This window comes from Gallus gallus, chromosome 4 (assembly GCF_016699485.2).
Source record: "Gallus gallus isolate bGalGal1 chromosome 4, bGalGal1.mat.broiler.GRCg7b, whole genome shotgun sequence".
NCBI lineage: Eukaryota > Metazoa > Chordata > Aves > Galliformes > Phasianidae > Gallus > Gallus gallus.
Window position 1 is genome coordinate 47,722,912 of NC_052535.1, and position 22,865 is coordinate 47,745,776.

The 22,865-nt window shown below is 41.1% G+C and overlaps 1 protein-coding gene across 29 annotated transcripts in view; it reads left to right on the forward strand.

Moving 5' to 3' along the window:
* Positions 1 to 22,865, forward strand: part of ADGRL3 (adhesion G protein-coupled receptor L3) — a 493,084-nt gene that overhangs the window by 325,470 nt on the left and 144,749 nt on the right. For all 29 annotated transcript variants that reach the window (XM_015276460.4, XM_015276462.4, XM_025149811.3 and 26 more), the window contains one exon: positions 21,770 to 21,850. In XM_015276460.4, coding sequence (XP_015131946.2) covers positions 21,770 to 21,850 — 81 coding nt within the window. The remainder of the gene's footprint in view (positions 1 to 21,769; positions 21,851 to 22,865) is intronic.

Here is a 22,865-nt window from a genome sequence, read left to right on the forward strand (position 1 = left end):
AATGTGTTCTTTTCATATAAATGAGTTTAAATTGACTCTGGTATGAAGAGTAGAACAGAGAATTAAATTAGATTAATAGATTTTTTAAGACCAGAAGGGACCATTAGCTCATTTAGTCTGACCTCTGTAATGCATTCGATTGGATTTCATCCGCTTCCTCTTGTAGTGAGCCTAATGACTTGACTTTAACTAAAGTGTGTCTTCCAGAAGGGCACCCAGGCTCCAGGAGACAATCAGCATGTCACTTCTCATGATGCATTTCTTGTGTGGATATTCTCTCTCAATGTTACTGAGGTAAAATAACATTTGCATTGAGAATGCTAGGTTGTACTGCCCAGCTTTTGAGTCCTATTGTGCCTCTTTACACTGTATGTAAAAAAAAAAATCACACATCTGCTTGAATTACACTCTGCACCTTACTCACCCAGTGCTCAGGAGGGTGCTTTCTACAGGAGTTACTGGTAGGTCTGAGATTTTTTTTTTTAAGGACATTAGAAAGTTATGTAGAGTGAGAAATTCCTGAACAGACTGAAGAAACAAACAATTCACTAGCAGCAGAAAAGTAGCTTGCTGGGCACTGAAAACAAGGAAGGAGCCTCCTACTTTCAGATTTATACTTATGGTGAGAACTGCTAAATGCTTCTGTAAACTCTGTTTTTTAATTAGAGGAAATTACCAGTCTGCAGCGCTCGCATACTGCTCTCTTAATGCCACTTCCATTTTCATTTGATCCAGAGTTGGTAGGGAATGACATTTAGACCTTGGAGTTTGTCATCAAGTTCTAATTTTCTCGTTGATGAGAACATCTGTCCATTGGAAAGGGCAAAAGCTTGTTCCAGCAGTTTTTCCATAAGGTAATGGAAGATTTACTTCCAAATCTTTTTTTTCTTATTGTTGCTTTGATTTTATTGCCTTTTGTTTTTCAAGGTTTTTTAGTTGTTGTTTTTTGTTTGTTTGTTTTAAAGGAGTCTGTATTTACACTGAGTAAAATATGGTGATGCAAGGAAGTGAACCACAGAGCATAAAAGAAGCACTTTGGGAAACAGTCATTAAATTGTATCAAAGACATGGTCATAATAGGTTTTTCACATTTAAATGTATTGATATGTTTCTGTGGAAAGAGGTTACCATTTCCTTAACATGCAAATATGAACTGGGGTCACTAAAAAAAGTCTTAATTCAAATTATTATAATGTGGTGTCAGAATGTTTTTATTTGTTTGGTTTCATTTGGTCTTTTTTGTTTGTTTGGTTGGTTGGTTTTATTCTAATACTGTATTTTGTGATATTTTGAATAAGTTTCACCTTCAGGCATCTATACTTATTGACAAACACAAACCGTGATAGCTGTGCAGAGAGGCTTAATCTAGGCTGTGATGTCGTTACATAAAGCACTGTGAAAACAGTCGTGTTACCCTCTCTCACTTTTCTATTGGAAAGAAGAACCTTTAAAAAGGGCACATATCAAGGAGTGCTAGGGAAGTCCTGTCTTCTTTTGCCAGTGAAAGTTGTGACCATAGTCCATTTGGACATCATCATCCCAATATATTTGGCAGTAGAGGCATCAACTGTAGCCAGTGAGAAGCCCAAACGATGCTGAAATGATGTGGAGGCTAACTGGTGTACAGGGTAATAGCAGTGGGATTTTTGTGCGGCTGATCTCCATGCAAACTGATCTGTACACTGAAGGCAGAAAGCATATGCTCCATCACCTTGCTCATGGGCCTATGCATGTCCATAAATTTGCCCTCCTGGTTACTTCTAGGCTGGGGGAAATTGGGGGGAAGTTATGGGAAACATTTCTTTCCATATATCATGGGACTGTCTGTAACAATAATATATCTCTGTCCTCCATTTGCCTCCTCTGCCCTTCTTTAGGTGTTTTACATGAAAATAAATCCTTTTCTGATGTCATGTATAAAAGGAGGGAGCATCAAGAGGAGACGAGGGCTTAGGCAGTCTTCTTTCCCACTTAGAAATTACAGAAAGCAAACTGATATTTCAGCTTGAGATGGGCCTGAAACTAGAAAAAACAATGGAGATGATAGCTTTTCAGTTTTATGTAATTCTTTAATGCATATGGTGAAGACCCCAAGGATGATGCTTCCCAGAGCTGGCAGGACTCAAGGAGACATCTCTGAGCCTTTCAGTAAGAGTGTACTTGTGTGCACGTATGTATTTATGTAGAAACCTGTGAGAAGGCCCTCTGGATATTTGTGTTTGGGATGCTGACGTTATCTTGTCCTCTTAGCATCCTAATAAGCTTCAGATGTCATTGATTCTAGAGATCTGTTTTTACCTATTCTAGACTTGGCTGCATGTCACTCTTCTACTACAAGAGATTGATCTTTGATTTTTTTTTTTTTTTAAGTTTTTTTCTTCCTTGAATTGCATATTTAACAATAAAAATGAATGATGTTCTATTCCTAGCTGAGTCTCCAAGGGATGCAACTGTTTCTCATTATAAAGGGGGAAAAAAAAGTAATTAAATTTTAATTATTTTTCCCTTTTGCCCAAATATCTTCACACGGTGCAAATTAAATAAAATTATTTAACCATGACAAGCACTTCTGCCAATTAATCCCTGAGAAGTGGAACTGGAAAATGTATGCCACACGCATGCAGGCAGTCACACACAGATGCCTGGAAAAAGAAACCCAAAGGAGTCTGAGATGAGCATGAGTTAAGCAGCCCATCGGAGGCATGGATGGAAGTTTAAGCAATAGTGACGTCCATTGGCAAGCTGGCCTGAGATCTCTTTGCAGCTTCCCTTCTGATACTCTGAAGAATCCTTTTCCCTTCTGGCTTAAGAGTTAAAGATTAATTGAAGTTCAAGAACTCAGTATTTCTAGTAGGCTTTATACTGAAATTTAAGATGGGTAATTTAACTTCAAATTGATTTTTTTTCTTCAATTTGAGCTTTTAGTATGTGCATATTTTTATCTCAGCTGCACTTGGGTTTCCTGAATTAGAGGCAAGATTACTAAGAGATATTCATTAGACAAATGTGTTTATTAACAACATAAAGATCATTCTACTGAATGCCTGAAAAATAGATCCAGTTATTAGAGAAGAAATTTTTCAGGCAATTTCAAAGCATTAGGGAAAGAATTCATCTTTCTGGATTTCTATATAGCTTGATTCATTATCTACTGAAATACATTGTGCTCTTTTTCTTTGTGGACAGTGTTTCAAGGTCAGAGTTATCTCCATTTCTAAATAGCAGCTGAAAAACCAGCCTTGAAGTCCATGGCTGTGTCATGGACGTAGCTCTTCTCCAGAAAGATGTCATCCTGCTTCTGTTGGGTGGTTGTCTTGGAGGGGCATCTGCAGGGCCCTTTAACTTGTTTGGAAAAAGCCGTACCCACATTTTTGAGATTTTAATTTAGGTCTGTTTGGTATTCAGACTTCATCTTTTGGCAGCTGAAATCAGACACTGAGCATAGACTTGTCTGCAGCTAATGCTGGAGGAAGTACTATCAACAGTAAGTTGTACACATTTTATATAAATATATATGCGTGTGTGTGTCTGTATAGAGAGAGAGAGATTTACACAGTGATTAGATATATTTGAAAAAATAGGGTTTGCAAGCTAGCTCAGTTGCCAAGGTGATTTAACTAAATATACTTTTGTTCTCACAGAAGGCAGGGACACATTTGTTGCTTTACAGACAGAAGATTTTTGTATTGTTTTTTTTCTCCTTGGTGGAATCTTTTATAAGCAAAGCATGTGCTCTGCTATATACAAGCATTTGGTAGGATTCCCTGACTTTAGTCAGACATCAAGACGCTATGCAGAACAAATTGTTTGATTCCCCACATCACTCCAAATGCAATGTAAAGAATTGATACGTTTATATCACTTTACTTACATTCCAGCCTGTAGAGTCCTCTAGGCGAGACTAGAGCGAAGAAGACCTGGGGCAAAGTAGAAGCAGTCGTAGGCTCTGTTGGATAATATCAGATGGTTAACCAAGATTAAATGCTCTGGGAAAAGGCCTAGACCAAACCACAGTGGTGAAGCAAGGCTTGGTACTGCAGTTGTGAAAGGATGGGCAGATTTCCTGAATCACCAGTGAAGTGAAGATTCAGTCCAAGTTCTGACACCATAGTGCTGTCTTGCATTATGCAGGACAGCACAGGTTCCCAAGCTGACCTCTGACATTCCCAGGTACAGATGCTGCTTTGAGGAGGAGAGATCATCAGCCTGGTAGAAATTCAGAGGCAGAATCTTTCAGGCAGGAAAGGAGTCTTTCGATTGGCAAATGGAGACAGCTGGGACACCACTGCTTGCAGCTTCTTCCTCTAGTAAGGTTAAAGATTTTTTATGCTGCCCTGGGCCTTAGATGTAGATTTAGACCACATCACACACTAATGCATTGTCATCAGAATGATTTTTTTTTTTTTTTTTTTTTTTTTTTTAATGTTGGAAAATGTCCCACTGGTATAAAATCAAAAGATTTTGCAGGAACTTGCACTTTATTGGCAGAAAGTATGAAAACAAGTAATTTGGATGCTACTGTTGCCATCGGTAATGTTAAAATATTGTTACTTTTAAATTTTAATGTTATGTTTAGCATGGAATGTTTTAATATTACCCATGGGAGAAAAAAATCAGTCCTGAGAAACAAAAAAGGTTTGGTTATCTTTGAGTCAGCATTCTCTGAAAATCACATTCCTCCAGAAATTTTAGCTTTATATTCAAGGTAATAACAAAATAAGGATGTTGCATGTCAGATTTTTTTTCAGAGGGCAAGCTTTTCTGCCCAGCACTGGTTTGGACTCTTGGCCTTTCAGCCCTGCTGGAGTGATGTAAAGTGCTTGTTGTTGATTTGAGCCTTATACCCTGGATTCATTTCACGTTTAGTCCAAGCAGAGAACCTATGTATTGCAGATGCCTAGAGAGGATCTACCAAGGAATATTTCCTGACCGTTTTATCTGAACCTATGGCTACTCTGTGACACTTTCTTGCTCTGCCTTCTTCTGTAGCTCGTAACTTTCCTGGGCTGGTGGCAAATACTGGAAAATCCCAGCAATCCTTGCTAGATTGACCAGGGACTTTTGTTTGCTTGAATTTTGTTGATCACTGGGTAAGATCAATCATGTACCCTGTATTTTGCTTTGGAGCTAAAGGAACAAGCACACCAAGTGAATTACTGGATGATTTATTTATTTGAAATTCTGGGATGGAACCTTTTATCTCCATAAATCTCATGTTAGGAAGATATTGTAGCTATGCCTAGTGTTGACGTTTGTCTATATGAAAATCAGCGCCTTAACTCTGCACAGGGAGCAAACCTTCGTGTTTCACCCTGCATTTGGAATTTCAAGTTAACCAGGATTGTGCTGTGTTTAATTAAATACTAAGACAAATCTGCATATTGCATCTCTATTGCTAGACGCAAAGGCTGAGATTCAGCTTCAGGCTCATATAAAGGGATTGGCATTTAGCAGGGGCTGCAGCATGTGCCAGAGTTTGTGATGGTTGGGTGCCTCGTGCGAACAACAAACCAGCAAGGGGAGCTGAGATGTGCATAATGTGGTTGAAAATGTGGAATGCCAGAAGTAGAGACGTGAGTGAGAATTGGCCAGCAGAGCTAGCTGTGAATATGGTCTTTTTTATGAGGCCATCAGTTGTTGCAGAGCTAAGCACAGATGACTTTGGTTAAAAATTAGCCTTGGTGCCTTTCCAGGGTTTCTGAATGAGAGTTTCAGTGACATGAAAGGTGTACACTCTTTTTCCTAGTAGTACAGGCGTAGTCTTCCTTTCGATGTTGTGGGGCTCTCCTTCAACAACAGCATCTCCTGAATACTTTGAGGTTCATTGTAATTCTAGCTGAGTCATATTTTGCATCCTCAGATGGTCATGATATTTTCTCATTTCATTGCACCCATACTGCACTTATTTTGTAATCTTTTCTGTCCATGTTAGAGCTGTATTGATGGTAGTTAAAATTGAATTCTGGACCTTTGGTCTGAAATTGGGAGACGCAAACCAGATCAAAAAGTGCTTGCTGACATCAAAGTGTGTCTACACAATCTCTACCTGACAGCAGCCTGTCCTCTGGTTATACAGACAGATGAGTTTTGAAGTTTCCAGTATCTTAATTTGCCTACAACAATTTTCTTAGCTTAAATATGAGGGGTAGCACTGCTGACCTCAGATGGCCCTTGTTTCTTCATGTGGGAGACCTTCTACTCAACAGATCATTGTAGATGAGACTGGTGAAATTTTAGTAGGCAATCATTAACTTATGGTGATTATGATAGAATGGCTGTTTTCATTTGTCTAATGTCCATTGAAAATGCAAGATGCATCAGTTTGTTGAATGATGCCGACATTTATAAATGGGATTGAAGATCCATCAGCTTCTCACGGTCAGTGTAATGCCAGATATCTGTTCCTCACTCCGTCTCTTTCTTTTTCCCACCTGCCCCTTGTAAAGAAACCTACTGACTACTGAGAGAGGAAGTCAACGTAGATGAAGGTTCTTGTTGACAGCCAGTCTCTATATCACAAGCTCCTGTGTTATATTAGAAATCACTGTAAAAGTGTCCATTTTTGTTTTCCTGAACAGTGGCTTCTTCCCAGCTGAATGCAGTTGGCTGCTGTTTGTATTGCTGGTCTTGTCCACAGATCCTTCAGCTAGAGTGGCTGAATCTGCAGCTTCTTTGGGAAGATGCAGACCTGCTTATCACAATGCAGCTGTTTGCCCCACCTGAAGATGTGGCCATTTGTCTTGACAGTGGCCTACTGTCTCTGCAACCTCAGGGCATGCAGCTCCTTGCTTGCACTGTCTAGTTGCCAGTTTAATTAAAACCTGACTTGTTATTTCAAAGATGATTTAGAATCATAGAATCATAGAATTGTTCAGGTTCACAACCTAACCAAACTACCCTCACTCAACAGCCCTCCACTAAATCATGTCCCTGAGCACCACATCCAAATGGTTTTTAAATACATCCAGGGATGGTGACTCAACCACCTCCCTGAGCAGCCTATTCCAGTGCTTAACCACCCTTTCTGTAAAGAAGTGTTTCCTGATATCCAACCTAAACCTCCCCTGGTGCGAATTGAGGCCATTTCCCCTTGTCTTGTCACCTGTCATCAGTGAGTAGAGACCAACCCCACTCTGACTGCAGTCACCTTTCAGATATTGGAAGAGAGCAATAAGGTCTCCCCTCAACTGCCTCTTCGCCAGACTAAACAGCCCCAGTTCCTTCAGTTGCTCCTCATAGGGAATATTCTCCCAGCCCTTTGCAAGCCTTGGTGCCCTTCTTTGGACCTGCTCCAGCACCTCCCATTCTCCCGTTAACAATTCAAGCTGTCTCAGTGTTTCTATGCATGTGCCTGGTGTACACCCTGAATAGCTAAAACATATCCCCTAATTCATGTTATCATGGATCTGAGCAGACTGGAGCTGTCCAGACATTACGGCTGTTTAGAGATATTCCAGTTCCCAACTCATCATCTCCCTGTAATGGTTTTTCCCACTGGATCTGACTGGACAAGGCACGTGAGTTTCTGTGCAGAGCTCAGCAGCTTGACTTTGCTATCAGAGCACCAAGGGGCTGGGCGTCTGGCACTGTATTCTGCTCCTTTCATTTCCTCAGTGCGCCTCAGAAGTGCATGTATTTCTGTGAGAATGAGCTCTGCGTTTTGGTTCTGAAGTTAAATTTCAGGGCTGTCAATTCCACTGACAGCATTGTTGAGCTCGTCTGTATGATCATGGCATATTCAGTTTTGTTTAAAAGTACAAAGGTATTCTTGCCTTTCTAAATGGGAAGAAAAGCTTTAAAATATAATTTGTGAAGCTCTGGGACACAATAAAGGAATGTCTAGATCCATAATAGTAATTATTTTGGTGGGTTTTATTTGCTTTTGGATTAAAAGCACTAGGATGTAATTCAGAATTTGGGGGTGTCTCTCCTGACTTTCACGTCCTTGAGGTTGATTGTGAAGTGTCTTCCAGCACCAGCTTTGGAGCAGTATCATTTCAAGCTCCTTGCAAAGCAAGGCTTTTTCACAGTTGTTGTTGTTGTTGTTGTTTTGGTTTTTTTCTTCCCTGTTTGTTCTGGGAGCTCTCTAAGCTTGTTCCGGTCATTTGTAACCTTTGCAATCAGTGTGATTGAGGTACCTGGGGAAAATCTGCTTCCCTGCTCATCCAGCTCATAAGCAAAAAGTGCAGAATCTACCCTCAATCAGTAATAGAGATATTTTGTTCCATTCCACTTTTTCCTGTAATTGATCCCTTCCCCTGGTCTCACCGCTTAATAAAATATCCCAGTAGTTTAAACCTTGAAAAAGCCACCTTTGTCTCAAGTAAAGGGCAGTTTGAAATCTGGCTTCTCATCTATGTGAAACTAACTGGAGATTTTTGACTGGCTTCTTGAAAAGGAAAATACTTTCAGAGGACTTGCTCCCTCAATGTAGCACGATGGGATTGAATGCCAGGGTCTCCATCTTACTGTGAAGGCAAGCCTTGTGCTGTTCAGAGATGTGTCAGATTTTATCTTTGTTTTTTGTTTGTTTTTTAAGGATTCCTCCCCCCCCCCCACACACACACACTTCCACCCCCTCCCCCCAATTGTTGTCCATTTTTGCCTCTGTTTGAGTTGCCTGGAAGTAACAGCAGCATGAATCCTCAAATCCAGTAACTTGAGAAGGAAACCCTGTATCTAATTAAGTTGTCCCTGCTGGGAAGGACAGTAAAAGATTGAGCTCCCACACAAAAAGGTCGCCTGTGAGAATGAGCTTAAACTCACTTTGAAATGATAGACCAACACAGGGAGTAGCAAAGCCACCTTCCTAAGTGACACTTCCCTCCACCTGTAGGGGCTGTTGCTTCAGTAGCCACTGCTATGTCAATTAAAACTATTATGGCAATGAGAGCTGTAATGGCCAGTATTACTGAGAGTGGGAATGCAGTCCCAAGGAGCAAACCCAGAAATCATTCCTTCCTTTGAGTAGTATCAAATCATCCAAATGTTATTTGAAATAACTCCAAATGCTATGAGATGCAAAGCAACAATAACTAAATAGAGTTGCTTTGTCTTTTCCCTGATCCGCGAAGACAAGCATGTATCCATATTCAGCAATGAGGAAGTCATAATCATTGCTCAGCGTGAAACTAATTTATTGCAAGTTTTGAATCCCACATCGTTTGCACAACTATTCAGAAATACTGGTGTTTCTTCTTTGCTCAGATCATGAGAGGGTGAATGAAGAGCATCACATTACTGACAGCTGCCAGTTCAGCCAGAGTACTGAAGCTTGCATTTGTCAGTTCTTTGATCAAAAGACTATTTCAGAGACTCATATGTGAGGTTAAAGGTTATCCTGTACGCTTGAGATAGTGGTCAGGACTGGGATGTCTAGCATGTGGGTGTACAGAAGTGTACATTCATTAAAGCAACTGAAGAGTTGAGCCTCTAAATGAAAAAGAAAATCCTTTTTTCTTTCATTGAGCTGTTTGGTCATTCTGTTTTGGAGGTGGTGGAATATATGACTGAGTACAAATTGAATATCGTCTGTTGCAAAGGTAAATATTCAGAACTGAAGCTTTCTATTAATTTTGTAGCATCATCTTTCACTGAAAAGATGAGGAACCTAAGGCAGAAGGAGATGAAAGAGTTTCTGGTTGAGTTGAAATGCCATTTTTTGATGTACTTTTCAGTGTCTATTACTTGATTTCCAGTAATGCTGTATGCCTCCTGTAATCCTTCTTTGAGCCAGACAGATACAACAAACTGTAGTGTAGCATGGCTCTTTCCCTTGCGTGTGTATACAGACTGATGTATCAGGAAATTTGGGAACCTGAAGTACTTTGTCCCAGTGCTGATACCACAGAGCAGTGCCCTGGCAGAGCCTGCTGCTGCCTGCTGCAGAGAATAGACGTCTACCATGACTCATTCAATGCGAAGGAGGCTCAGGCTGAAATTAGAATGCATTATTCAACAAGTACCAATCAGGATTGTGTTTTTCTAGGAAGTGTGCAGACTTGTAATCAAAACCGTCATCCTAAGGCCTAAGTGACATCGTGGGAACTAAGATAAGAATAATTTAGACACATGGTTGAAGGAGCTTAGATTCCAAATATAAAAGATCTGATAATATTTTTTTTTTTAATGGTATTTGACCTTGTATGAAGCAAACATCTTCTCTGTAGAATGATGTATGATATATGGACCTATGTTCTGTGAGGAGTTAAATTGGAGTTGGTGGGTTTGTGCAGTTTCTGACCCACTGCAAACTTCTCAGTCCCTGCCCGTCTGTAAGGAAGCAAGTGCAGGGTGGCAGAATGAGAGGGACAGATGGTGAAGCATTCCGTATTGTGAGGCAATAGAAGGGGACATAATTATGTTTATGAAGTCAGTTGTGAGCTTCACTGAAACTGTCATTGTTACAATACCAACTTCAGATTTCTTATAATTTATAAATTAGCAGTTTTACCGCACGAATCTTCAAAAGTAATCTTAGAAAGTTGGTCACATTGAGCATGGGCTCCCCTAGCTGAGTTGACAACAAGTGGGTAAAGTGGAAAAAGAAATAAAAATCACCGTGCTGTGAGACTTTGCTAGAAAAACTGTGGAGAAGCACCCAGTGAGCAGGACAGCTGTCAAGTTGTAAAGCTGTGTTATTGCAAAGGTGAAAAGAAAGCAGAAACAATGCCCAAGGTTGACTTTGTAAGACACTTTTAAGTTGCTTGGCACTGCTTCACCTTGCTGGACTAGGGATTTCTGGAGTGCCCAATTGAGGCAATATGAAAAGATGTTCTTTTACTGACTGTGACAGCAGCATGCTTAATCTTTGCTATAAAGTGGTAAGAGTACTCCCAGGATTTGACCATCAAAAATTGTATTCAAAATTGTCACTGATGCGGAAAGGTTACAGATATATTCACAGCTAGGGACAAGACTTAAAAATGCTCAGATTTCGTTTTCTTTGGGCTGAGAAAGGGGGAGATGATTCCTAATGATTATTGAAGAAATCTCAAGCTTTCTTGGGCAGCTGCTCTAGCTGCTTGCCTGTTACTGCCATTGGAGATAAACCCTGGCCTAAAAGCTCTGCTCCCTATGCTGTTACTGTCTGCCTGCAAAATATATAGATTCTGCCCTCACTGGTAGTCAGAAAGGCCATGTACAGTTGCTATATACAAGTTAGAGAAATCATCTTTCTGTGTACAGCACATCAACTGGGAGGCTGAGAGAGATTTTTGAGACCTTCCCCTCCATGTGGCAGGTCTGTCCTGACATCTAGGTTAAAGAGCTGTGCTGCAAAGGTAGGTGATCTCCCCACCTCTCCCCCCTCTCCAAATGGATCTGCAAACCTGACTTCTTCAGAAGGTTTTTGATTGAGAGAGAAAACATGAAAACAGAGAGGAAGTCTGTCAGAGTTGGATCAATTTGCCCATACAGCTCGGTTTTTCAGCTGACAGCATTTTAGCACTCAGAGGGGAGTTGTCAAAATCTCTCTACAGGCAGCCATGTCCTTCATGCTGAGACATAACTTATATTATCTCAAAAGAAAAAAAGATTAAAAACAAAGAAAAAAAAATGAGGTGGCTGAGATTACCGTTGGGTTTTTTTGTTCGTTTGTTGTTTTGTTTTTCTTTTTTTTTTTAAGTTAATGGAGGAAATACCCACTCTCATTTAATTTCTTTAATGTTAATCTCTTTTCCTGCTTGATCACTTGCTGTAGGATTAAGTATATCCCCTCTTGCAACATCTCTGCACCTTACTTTAGCTCAGACTTGGTAATAAGTTGGAAGCAGAGCTAGGCAGGCTGTACTGCTTGTCTCAGAGCTTCTGTAGTAGATCAAAAGAAGTGATTAATGAAGTTAGGGTGTGCTGACCCTCTTGGAAAACAAATTACTCATCTTCTTGCACTTTCTTAATGACAACAGTGGATAAAAATACCTGTGATGAAGAAGATTCCTGTAGCTCTTTACTGTCTGGCAGTCCCATTTGGGCTGCAGTCACTCTTGAGTCACAGAAAGTTCAGTTAGTGTGGTATGTGATTCGGTGGTGATGGTGGTCATTAGGCAAGATGAGCAGATGCAGGTGAGGAGCTGGAGAAGCAGCCCTGCATACTGAAACTGTTTCTTGGAGGCTTGCCATCATGGATTCCTGGGGAAAGATATGTCTGACACAGGAGGTGAGTGAAGGTGAGATCTCACCTGCTCAGGGACTGATGGGGGGGAGAAGATCACAGTGGAGATGTACGTAGTATTAGGGAGGTATGACATGGGGATGGAGACCATGCTAGGCATGCAAAGACATAGACTGGAAAGTAAAAAGCATATTGTAGTGGACATCTGCTGTAGACTGTCACAAATGGAAGAAAGTGAGAGTGACAAATTCTTGGACCACATCTCACAACATTTGAAACTACAAGACACTTCAATTACCCTCTCTGTGCTGGTGAGTCACACATCTACCTGTCTGCTTCAAACGTTGTCTCCTGCTATATAGTCCAGCATCTCTGCTGATTTCTCTGACAAGCCCCCCCCACCCCCCCACCAGGAGGCTTTGCTGCTGAATTTTAAGCTCAGTGTGGCAAGAATTACTGCCTGATTTCTTCTCTTCCCCACTGCTCCCCTTCCTGTGTTTACAACAGCAGCCCAACTAACAGAAAGATATCGCTGTGTCGTAGGCTTTATATGCGAGGAGTAAGCACGCTGTCACATGTATGGCTTTCAATAAAGCTTTTGACCTGGAGCTGTGAGATATAGCACTCTAGATTATACTAGCAGGTAGATTAAAAGCTGTCTGAATGGTGGCAAAGAAAGGAAGCAACTGGTGGGAGTCTCCGGGGCAAGGAGTCTTGTGTGAGAACAGAGGGAGCATCTAGATACAGTGCTCCTACTGTTCACAGGTGTGGTTTTATGTTACACTGAGACTGATAGCTGTCCCCATTCCACCCCCACCCTGGCTCTTTCGCTCTTACCCTTCCCTTTGTATTGGCTCTGGCACTGCTCCTTTGGCAGGATGAGATGGATATGCTGATTGAGGCAGCAGAAAACTAATAATTACTGGTTTTGGTGGGTCGTTTTCCATCAGATCAGCTTTAGCTTGATCTGTATTTGCATTAATTGCCAGATCTGCTGCAAGGGAGGGGATGGAAATCCATGGCCTTGTGAAGACCACTGTTTAATTGGTTAGCTAAAATGTGAAGTTGCATCCTTGTTTAATAATGCTGATCGTAAGGGTGGGGAGAGTAAATACGAGCACTGTTGAGAGCACAGCAATGAAGGGCCCTAAAAAGTGAAGCTGTTGAAAAAGAACAAGCAAGAGGAAAAAAAATAAGGCAGAAACATCTCAGGCAGGAAGGCATTACGATCTCTCCTCCAAGAAAGGGAAAACAAAGATGAAATCTTGACAGCAAGATCTGTTGATCAGTACCTTGGAGGAAGCAGTGGGCAGCCTTGAGGAGATACCTTTCAAAACAACATAAGGAACTATTTTGCCTCTGCAGGAGATGGACTGGATGGCTTTGGCTAGGTTTCTCCCAAAAAACTCTTCCAAATTTTTCTGTATCAAGTCTTTTCAGCCCCATCTGAGGCGGAATTTACTGGACTTGATCCACAGCCCATTAAGGCAGATGAAAACTTCCTGGTTGACTTTTGGGAAAAGAACAGAGTAAGGACAGTAAGAGTTGGCACAGCCCTCCTCGTATCAGATTAAATCTTTGAGAGGTGGCCAAGAAAACCTCCTGAGGTGCAGCTGTATTTGCCATTGCTAAACCCACTCTGGGCAGTTCTTGCTTATGGATATTTGTCATCTCCTCCAGGGCTTTCAGTATTATATTTGCTTCAAACCCCTTGATTTCATCTGCACCAAAATCACTCTCCCCTCCCCAGTTTCCAGTGCAGGTGATAGGTAAATCATATTTCATAACACAATGAACATATCTGGCAAGAGAAGAGTAATATGATGCACTTTCTTTTATCCTGCTGGCAAGCTTTTGGGGAGCAGATCTTAGAAAATGCAGGTCAGCTCCCTGCCTCAGGCTCTGGAGAAAGCTAGACCTGGAGGGGGCCTTCCCTCACCTGCTGCTGTCTGTGGGGAAGATAGAAGGTATTTAACATTATTTAATTATAACAGCATGTGTGGAATATTTCCTGATTCTTTCTCTTCTTTCCCCCCTTGTATACCAGGCAGGATAAATTCTGGGGCACGTACTGGAGTCTGCAGAGCTAAAGCCCTCCTAAAATAAATGTTTTAAGTCTTTAACAGAGGGGTAAAGTTCATATAAACACAGAACTCAAACTACAACATTTGCACAGCAAAGGGAAGAATCTCACTGTGGCTTGAAGAAGCTTCCTCGCCCCTGACTTCCACTGTCTTGAGTTTCTGACTCCTAAAAGCTCTCTTGAAAGTACGCAGCTGCCAGTAGTGAAAAGTCTCCAATTGCTTCAGCTGCTGTAATAATCAGTCTTTAACCCATTCCTCTGGCATTATTCTTGCCAACATTTTTGTATGTAATTCCAATCTCAGTTGCAAAATGCTCCTAAAAACTCAGCTAGCCTAGAGCCACCCAAGTAATGACTGTCAAATGGCCAAAAAGGCCATTTTGATTTCCTTTCCCTCGTGGTTAAGGCTGCGGTTTGTTGTGACAGATTCAAAGCAAGAATAGTACATCCTCAGAAAAGATTAGCTATTTTATCATGCTTTCTGCTCACACATATGCTGCCAGGCACTCTTTGTGGATTTTCATTTACTTTAAAACATGAGATGCAGGCATGACAGGGTCTTAGCTAAACATCCACCCAATTCACCTCTCTCCCCACTTCCTTTAGAGATGGTTCTTCCTCAGCTCCAGGGTTTGCATTTGACAGCCCTGTGTTGCCTTGGTAGGTACTGGGAAAATCAGCTGCATCTTGCTACAGGGAGGTGAGAACCCACCTTCTTCTCTCCTGCAAATTGATTCCTCATGGGAATCATTGGAAGGCATAGTAGTGTAATTCACACATCGAAGTAGATTTCTCATTTTAAATTAAAAAAAAAAAAAAAAAAAAAAAACAGAAAAAAAAGAGCGACAAAAGTAAGAAGTGCAGTCCTGCATCTCCTACCCTCAGACTTTGTATTACATGTGGAAGTTAAGATACATGACACACATGTATCTTAAGATGTATCTACACAATATAGACATTTCAGAGTGCTACAACTATGTATGTTTTGGAACAGTTTCAGAAGCAATGAATGAATGAAGTTGCAGTGTTATAACTTCACTCCTGTCAAGCATGGAATGGGAGAAGAAACATTTGCTTATTATGTTAACTGGGCAGGAGCACCCTCTTTGGCACAGTTTGTAGGTTGTCCAGGAATTCTGGTTTTGGTAACCTCTAAGTACATAAAGTAGCTGTGATCAGACTGTCTGCATGCAGCCACCATGTGTCCATCCTATGGTCATGGTGCCAGAGACTCCATCCTCCTTGTTTTAGAGCTGCTCCTAGCATTCCTGTCCTGCCCACAGACATTATGCAGTTTTGCTCACAGGTACTTTTCCTTCTGCAGTTGTTTTAAGCTCACAATCATTTCAGGTATGAAATACAAGTGACAAAATGGCAAAAGTGCAGAGCTAATGTACTCAGCATCCTTCAGAAAAGGGGGTTTATTTGTATTCAGAAGTGTGTGAGGCTTCAAGGGAAGGACAAGGAATTAAACCTGAGGGGGAGAGAAGAGAGACTGGATGAGTTACAGTAACCCTAAGGAGTTAAAAGGGCAATGAAAGATGAAAGAGTGATGTACGGATGAAAGAAAGAAACTCCAATGAAGTCTGTGAGTAAACGAAGCAGTGGACAGAATCGGTGCTAACTCTGACATGTCTGAGGTAGGGAATGGCTTTATAAAAGGTTTATTTAAAAAGAAAGCTTTTAATGCAAAATGGAAAAGGGTGGGCAGTGAGGAAATGATGTTTAGCAAAGATAATCATCGATAAAAGGCAGTAAAAAGGCTGCTGGGAGAAGTTTGAATATATGCAGAGTAATAGTTCTAAATGAAATTTGTTTAATGGCATGTCAGTAGAGTTTGTTAGCAAGCCTGCAGCTTTTTAATTTCTCTTTCCATATGTTTTTATATATGCCTGCATGTTATGGTGTTCAAAAAGACCCATGAGTGGAGGAAAAAAGGGCAAGAAAAATGTACTAATTTTGGAAATTAAAGAGGATAAGAGTGATGATCTTGGAAATTACAATCCAACAAAGTGGATGTAGTCTTCAGCTAGATAATAAATTAATTTTTTTTTTTTTTTAGTCCTGTTAATGAAGGATGACAGAAATTTAGTCAAAAAGTATTGTTGTCTTTTGCAGATCGGTTCATACCAGACAAACTAGATTGCTTTTAAAAATTGAATTGTTCAGCTGGGAGGGGGGAGCTGCAGTGTAGAAATGAAATTCTAAATGTAATGATTTTGGTAAAACTTTTGATATGTTTTCTGAGACTTTCTCTTAGAACTTGCATATTAAAATCAACTGGTGTGTTTCCAATCCATTGTTATTAAAAAAAATGAGGTGAAGAACTGAAATCAAAGTCTCAGGAATTAACGTGTGGTTTCACGGTTATTAACTTACTCATTAGTAATCCAAGCGAATGGATAAACAGAATGAGGAATTCAGTCCACAGAGGTGGCTGTATTCGAAGGTGCTGAAAGCATGTAGGAGACAGAGGCAGTGTAAGGGAACTCCGGGTCGTGAGAGCTGCAGGCACAAAATTAAATGAAGTATTCTGTGTGAAATGCTAGCTAGGCAGTCTTAGAAGGATCTCAAAAATAGAAGGGAGCCAGTGGAAGGTGAAAACATACCGAAGGAGGCTGGAAACTGGGTAGAAAACAGAGCAAGTGATGCAATCTGACATGACAGAAAAAGAATGTGTTGCAGTGATCTCCTACAGTCGAGAAGGGAACCTTCACCCCCAGAGAAAACCAGGTGCTGGATGTTTGGAACAGGGTCAGGAGGGAGGTCTGCACTGTCGTGTGCACAAATGGTGGGTATGTTTCCAAAAAAGAAACAGGGGAAACGTTTTTAATATGTAAACAGCTAAGACTGCTGTATTGCTACTTTTTGGTTAGTGCGTGCATCTTTTTTTTCCTGTGGTTTCATTATCATGGAATCTGTAGATGACTAAAATCACCGAAGGGCAGATTTCTGAAGATGTGTGAATGTTTATTTTGTATCTGTAAGCATCCAGATCCCTTAACAAAATTATCCCTCGTGCCATGCCATTACATTTCCTGCATTCTTCACAAAACACTATCTTTGTTCTTGTTACTTAGAGGCTTTCTAAGATGCTGCATCTCTCATGTCAGACCTGAAAGTAACCGTGAGCCAGGCACTCCAGTCTGCACACATCTCTGTTTCCTCCTCCTGAGGGAGGCCATGTCACCAGATGGACGTGCCTGGCCACCTCTGTACTTCAGTCCCAAAATGGCGGCAACTGAGAGTAAAGAGAGACCTTGCACACAGAAGGCAGGACCTTTGGGGTGCCCATGCTGAGCTTGGTGCTCCCTCTGCCTCACCTGAGGGTTTGTGCTGTGGTAGGAAGGAGCAGAGCTGGGCAGTGCTGGCTGACTGAACATGCCAGTGAGAGCACAAGAGCCGCTGGCAAAAACAGCATTTTTGATGTTTATGCAGTGTTGGCCAGGCCTGAGTCCTTGCAGCACATTACGCAAAAAAAGCAGCAGAGAGAGAGCGAACTACAGTGGCATTCCAGCTCTAATCCTTTTTTTCAGCCGATTACGTGGCACAAGGGCCTCTCTGCCCCTCTCCTGCTGCTTATGGGGTGCCGTGCCATCAGCCATCCCTGTCCACCCTCCTGAGCAGGCCATGATGGCGGCTGCTCCTCACAGGCAAGAGTAAAGGAAACGGAGCCTGACTGAAGTGATTAGATATAAAATTGGCAACTTCATCACATGTTACTTTGATGATTACATTTGATTGCTGTTTACTTTTTTACCTGAGAGCTGGCTGCTGAAACACCAGATGGTTATAGTCAGAGTGGGATTTGGAGAGGACCATGCAAGCTGTTGTAATACAAGGCAAGCCCAGCTTTCCATCAGCAACAGAGGCATCTTGACCTTTGGTATTTTATTAGAAATAGACTTTTCTTCTTCTTCTTTTTCTTTTTCGATTATTAAAAAGTGGGCCACTAATTTGAAGAGGTGCAGTTATTTTTGGAGTGTTCCATAACATCTGGGAAGGGCTGACACTGTCCGTTTCCTCTCCCATAGGCACAGATACCCGAGCAACAGTTCAGTAGTGGCTAGCATGTGGATAGCTCTTCAGGCTTTTGAGTGAGATCAAATAGGCTTCTGAAGTAATAGATGTGCAGGTGTACATCAAAGCTTAATAGACTGAGAGATGGTCATGTGGGCACAGAAGGCACGTGTCCCACATTACAGTGCTACAAGATCTACTGTGCAGACCCAGTACATACAGAAGACAGCTGAAGTAACGGGATTTGAAGAGGGAGAGGTTGAGTGTTTCTACCCTCTTTTTATAAGACTTACACACTCTCCTTTCCAAGTGTTTCCTTGTGATAGCTGGATCTGGAGAGGGGAGATTGCCTGTGGTTGCTCAGTCCTAGAGCTGAGGCTTGAGGTAAGTATCCAAAACTGCTAAACTCATATAAAAAGGACAGGAATTGGTATAATTTGGAAAAACTTGTTCTGTCAGTCTTTGTAACTGACGTGAGCTGTGCCAGTGACATCAGCTTGAAGATCTTACATAGTTTCACTAGGTAAAATTATGTTATTTAATGGAGTCGCGTTATTTAATGTGTTATTTAATTTTGGGTGGTCCTGCGTGGAGCCAAAGGTTGGACTCTGTGATCCTTATGGGTCCTTTCCAACTTGGGATATTCTGTAGTCCTATGATGCTATGAGTCAGTGGCAAAATGTTTAATACTGTTAAATCTGGAAGGACTCATTACTTTGATAATCAAGTTCTGTCCTCTGATTAAGAGTTCCCTCTGTGTACTTGTGCAGCTTTCCTTCTGCTGAGGCCTTCTTCAGCCACTGCCCCTTGACTCTCCTTCATCAACCCCTTCAGATGTCACCATTGCCAGTAATAGTAAAGTCAAAGAAAAAATGGGATTCTGTTGATTAACAAGAAGGTTTGCAAGGGATCTTGATCATGAATGCATAATGAGGGCCACAGATAGCAGTGGAGAGCTGGATAAATTTTGTTTCTCCTATGGAAAGACTGATGAGTCTCAAGACTAAGCTGACATTCGTGCTCAGAAAATGAAGCACAGGAGTTGTATGCACTGCTCTTATATAGAGTATTAACACTCAAAATTTGATGGTTTTTTTTTATTATTATTATTATTATTATTATTTTTAGTATTGTGAAATACAGTCTAACAGGAGTAAAGTTTGATATTTTTTGGAAGAGGCATGTTTTGTATCAGCAGCAAATAGATAAAAGCTTTCAGCAACTTGTTTCATTTGTCACAAGTGAGCATTTGATGCTACTGCTTCTTCCATATTAGGTAAAAGCTGTTATAAAACATTCATAAACTTCTGTAGTTATTACTGAATCATAATGAATGTCTAAACAAACTCACACATATTTAGCAGCCTTTTATACTGTGCATGTGTCTTCTTTACTCTAACCTAACCCTTCAAAGCAGCAGAATCATTTGTTCTTTGTATTAGGCAACACTTGGTCCCAAAAAAACTTGATGAGGGGAAAAAAAAAAAAAGTGCTAGCAATGTGTCCATGGGACAGAAAAGGCCACCAGAATCCTGGACTGCATTAGGCAGAGAATGGCCAGCAGATCAAGGGAAGTGATCCTGCCCCTCTTCTCAGCATTGGTGGGGATACACCTGGATTCTGGTTCTGGTTCTGGGTTCCCCAGTACAAGAGAGACAAGGACTTACTGGCTCCAGTCTAGTAAGATGATAAAGGGATTGTAGCATCTCTCTGTGAGAGAGTTGGGACTGTTCTGCTTGGAGCAGGTGTGGTCCAGAGGCATCTTACTGATGTGCCTAGGTTCCTGATTGGAGTGCAGAGGTGGAGAATGAAGAATACAAAACCAAACTCTTCTCAGACACATCCAGTGATAGGACAAGAGGCAGTGGGCACAAACTGAAAACCAAGAAATTCAATTTGAACATAATGATTGACATTTGGACTAGATGATCTTGGGAGTCTTTTCCAACCTTTGTGATTCTATGATAAGAATAAGCTGCTTTTGTTTGTTTGTTTGTTTGGGGGGTTTTGTTTTGTTTTGTTTGTTTGTTTGTTTTTCCCCCTGTACAAGTGTCTGAGTGCTGGCACAGGTTGCCCAGATTGGCTGTGGATTCTCTCTTTTTGGAGATCTTCAAACCCCAAATGGATGCAGTTCTGAGCAATTAACTTTTGCTGTCCCCAGACTGGACTAGCAATTTCCACAAGTCTCTTCCAACCTCAGTTATCTTGCATTTTGGTAGTGTCTGGGATGCAGCAAACGAGGAGCCTGTTGCATAGTTATAAGGGCACTGATCTGCACTTTGAGCAGCATGGACTAGAGCAGGCTGCCTATTTCCACTGCAGAACCAATTGGCTATTAGATGGTGACTTGTATTCATTAATGATATTAAATGGATTTTTAACATGGAAACGAGAACGGGAAAGCAGCGTAACTCATTATTAGCTATGGGTTTGCCTGAAGCAGATTTCCCATGTTAAAGCACTTAAAAGCAAATATAGGATTTATGGTGTGTCAGATTTTAATCCTGAATAACGTCCAGTTGTTGTATGGCTAATAATGCAAATTATCTAAGTCAGCCTCAGTGTAAAGCAGTAAATATATACTGTCCACTCAAACATGCTTTCCACCCCCCAACCCCCCCTTTTCCATTAATATTTTATACTCCTGAAGAGACGTTCTCAACATATTATGTGCACCAGCATACTGTGCTCATGGTATTCCTGGATTTCATTACAAAGAAGCCTGAAGAGTGTACCACTGCTCTGCTGCTTGTGATACTAGCTTGGAAATTGCTTGAAGCAACAACAGCAAGTGTCAACAGGGAGCCATATTAATTATTTGGAATGTGCCTCATAAGAGGAATCAACTGCTTTTATTGCAGCACGAATATTACTTGAAACAGGAAGGTTACTCTAGCTGTTATCGTAATCTATGTGTCATTAACTTTCCGTGTTTAGAAAAAGAGATTAACAACCCTGTAAATTGTTACAGTAAATAGATGAATTATAACAACATGTTTTTTATTATAAATAAAAGTTTCTTGATATAGTTACTTCCAAATTACTGGAGAAGAATTGAGCCTCTACCTACTGGGAAGCTGCATGGCAGTGTTGAGAACTGAAAAGCTTCCATTCAGGTGAAAGCAGTGCTAAGCTCCACAAAGCAGTATGTGTATCTTCTGCAGATGGGACAAACAGATGCAGTTGTACTTCATACCATACTTCCTTTAGAAATTTTTGTGACACAGAAGTACTTGCTTGCCTCTTAGAGTGAAATTAACAGATTGAATGGGTTTGTGTGAAGCTGGTTGACTTCTGTGGCATATGGCCTTTGAAGAGAACATCATGCAAAATGTACATGGTAGTGCTAAAACAGGTATAAGTTCTGAGTAGATGACTTTACAAAATGGAAGTTCGTCATCATTTTGAACATTAGAGTATGTGAAAAATGTGCATTAGAAAAAATACTCACAAACCTGTTCTGAGTCCTGGGCCACAAAAATGTTGTATGTCTAATTGTACCCTAATATGTTTCTGTAGAAAACAGCACAACTAAAACACTTATCTGTCCACAGGGCAGGCTCACCATGGGCAGGTTTCCTATATTGCCCCACCGATCCACCTCGATTCGGATCTGGAGCGACCTCCATCTAAGGGTGAGTCAGAGGTGTAATCTCCAGGCACGTGCACTGTGAAGGGGCTAAGGACATGTGTGTATATCATTCATTTGTTCATTGAATAGCTGCGGGAAAGTTAGCATGCTTCATCCAAGTGCTCAGGAGCAAATCATTTCCTCTGGAAGTGTTGTATGAGAGAGGACTGTGTTCCATATGCCACATTACGTAGCTTTGAATATACCATCTTGTTCACAAGTCACATTGCTCTCTCCAGTAGTTCAGTTCTTCGGGGATATGTGTACCTCAGCTCTTGCCCTCTGCATTCTGCATTTCCTTCCTAATTGTAATGCATAGGCAAGGGGGACTTGTAGCAGCATGCAAAAAAGCATATTTCAGCTGCCTTCAGGTGAGTGAAGGTACATAGGTATTTTACAGCAGTTCAGTCCTGGATTCCATCCATGTTGCCGTTATCAAGGACTTTTTCAAAGTTGGTAGAGAGACATGGTCGCTCCAGAGGATGACTCCAGTTTTAGGTTACCTGATTAGTAGCTAATATATGTGGACTGAACCCAGAGTAGCCCTGCTAAGATATGTGCCTTTGTTGAATTGTGAAAATAAGGTGATATGAAGGTGAGCCCTTCATTTTTCAGCCTGATTTAGAGGATCTTCACCTAGCTGCGTTGTGATGAACCCTCACTGTTTTCCCCATGGCCTGGGAAAATGGGCTTGGACCCAGAGTATGCATTCATACTGCTACAAATCAAGCAGCATATGAAGAGATTTCTTGATCAGCTTCAGGAATGTGTATAAACAACAAATACACAAGAATTGTTATGGAAGAAAGGAATGGGAGGAAAATATGACAGCCAAAGCATGCTAGCAGGCAGATACACTATAAATTGGGGGTTTTTGTTTGGTTGTTTTGTTTTTTTCCCTTCTCATGCCCTTCAAAATGTGTTGCAGTGGCAGGAAGGGCTTGTCCTTTGTAGTGATTATGCCATTCTGCCCCAGCACTGTAAGGCTGAAAGCGTGTTTGTGTGGGTTTATGTTTCTC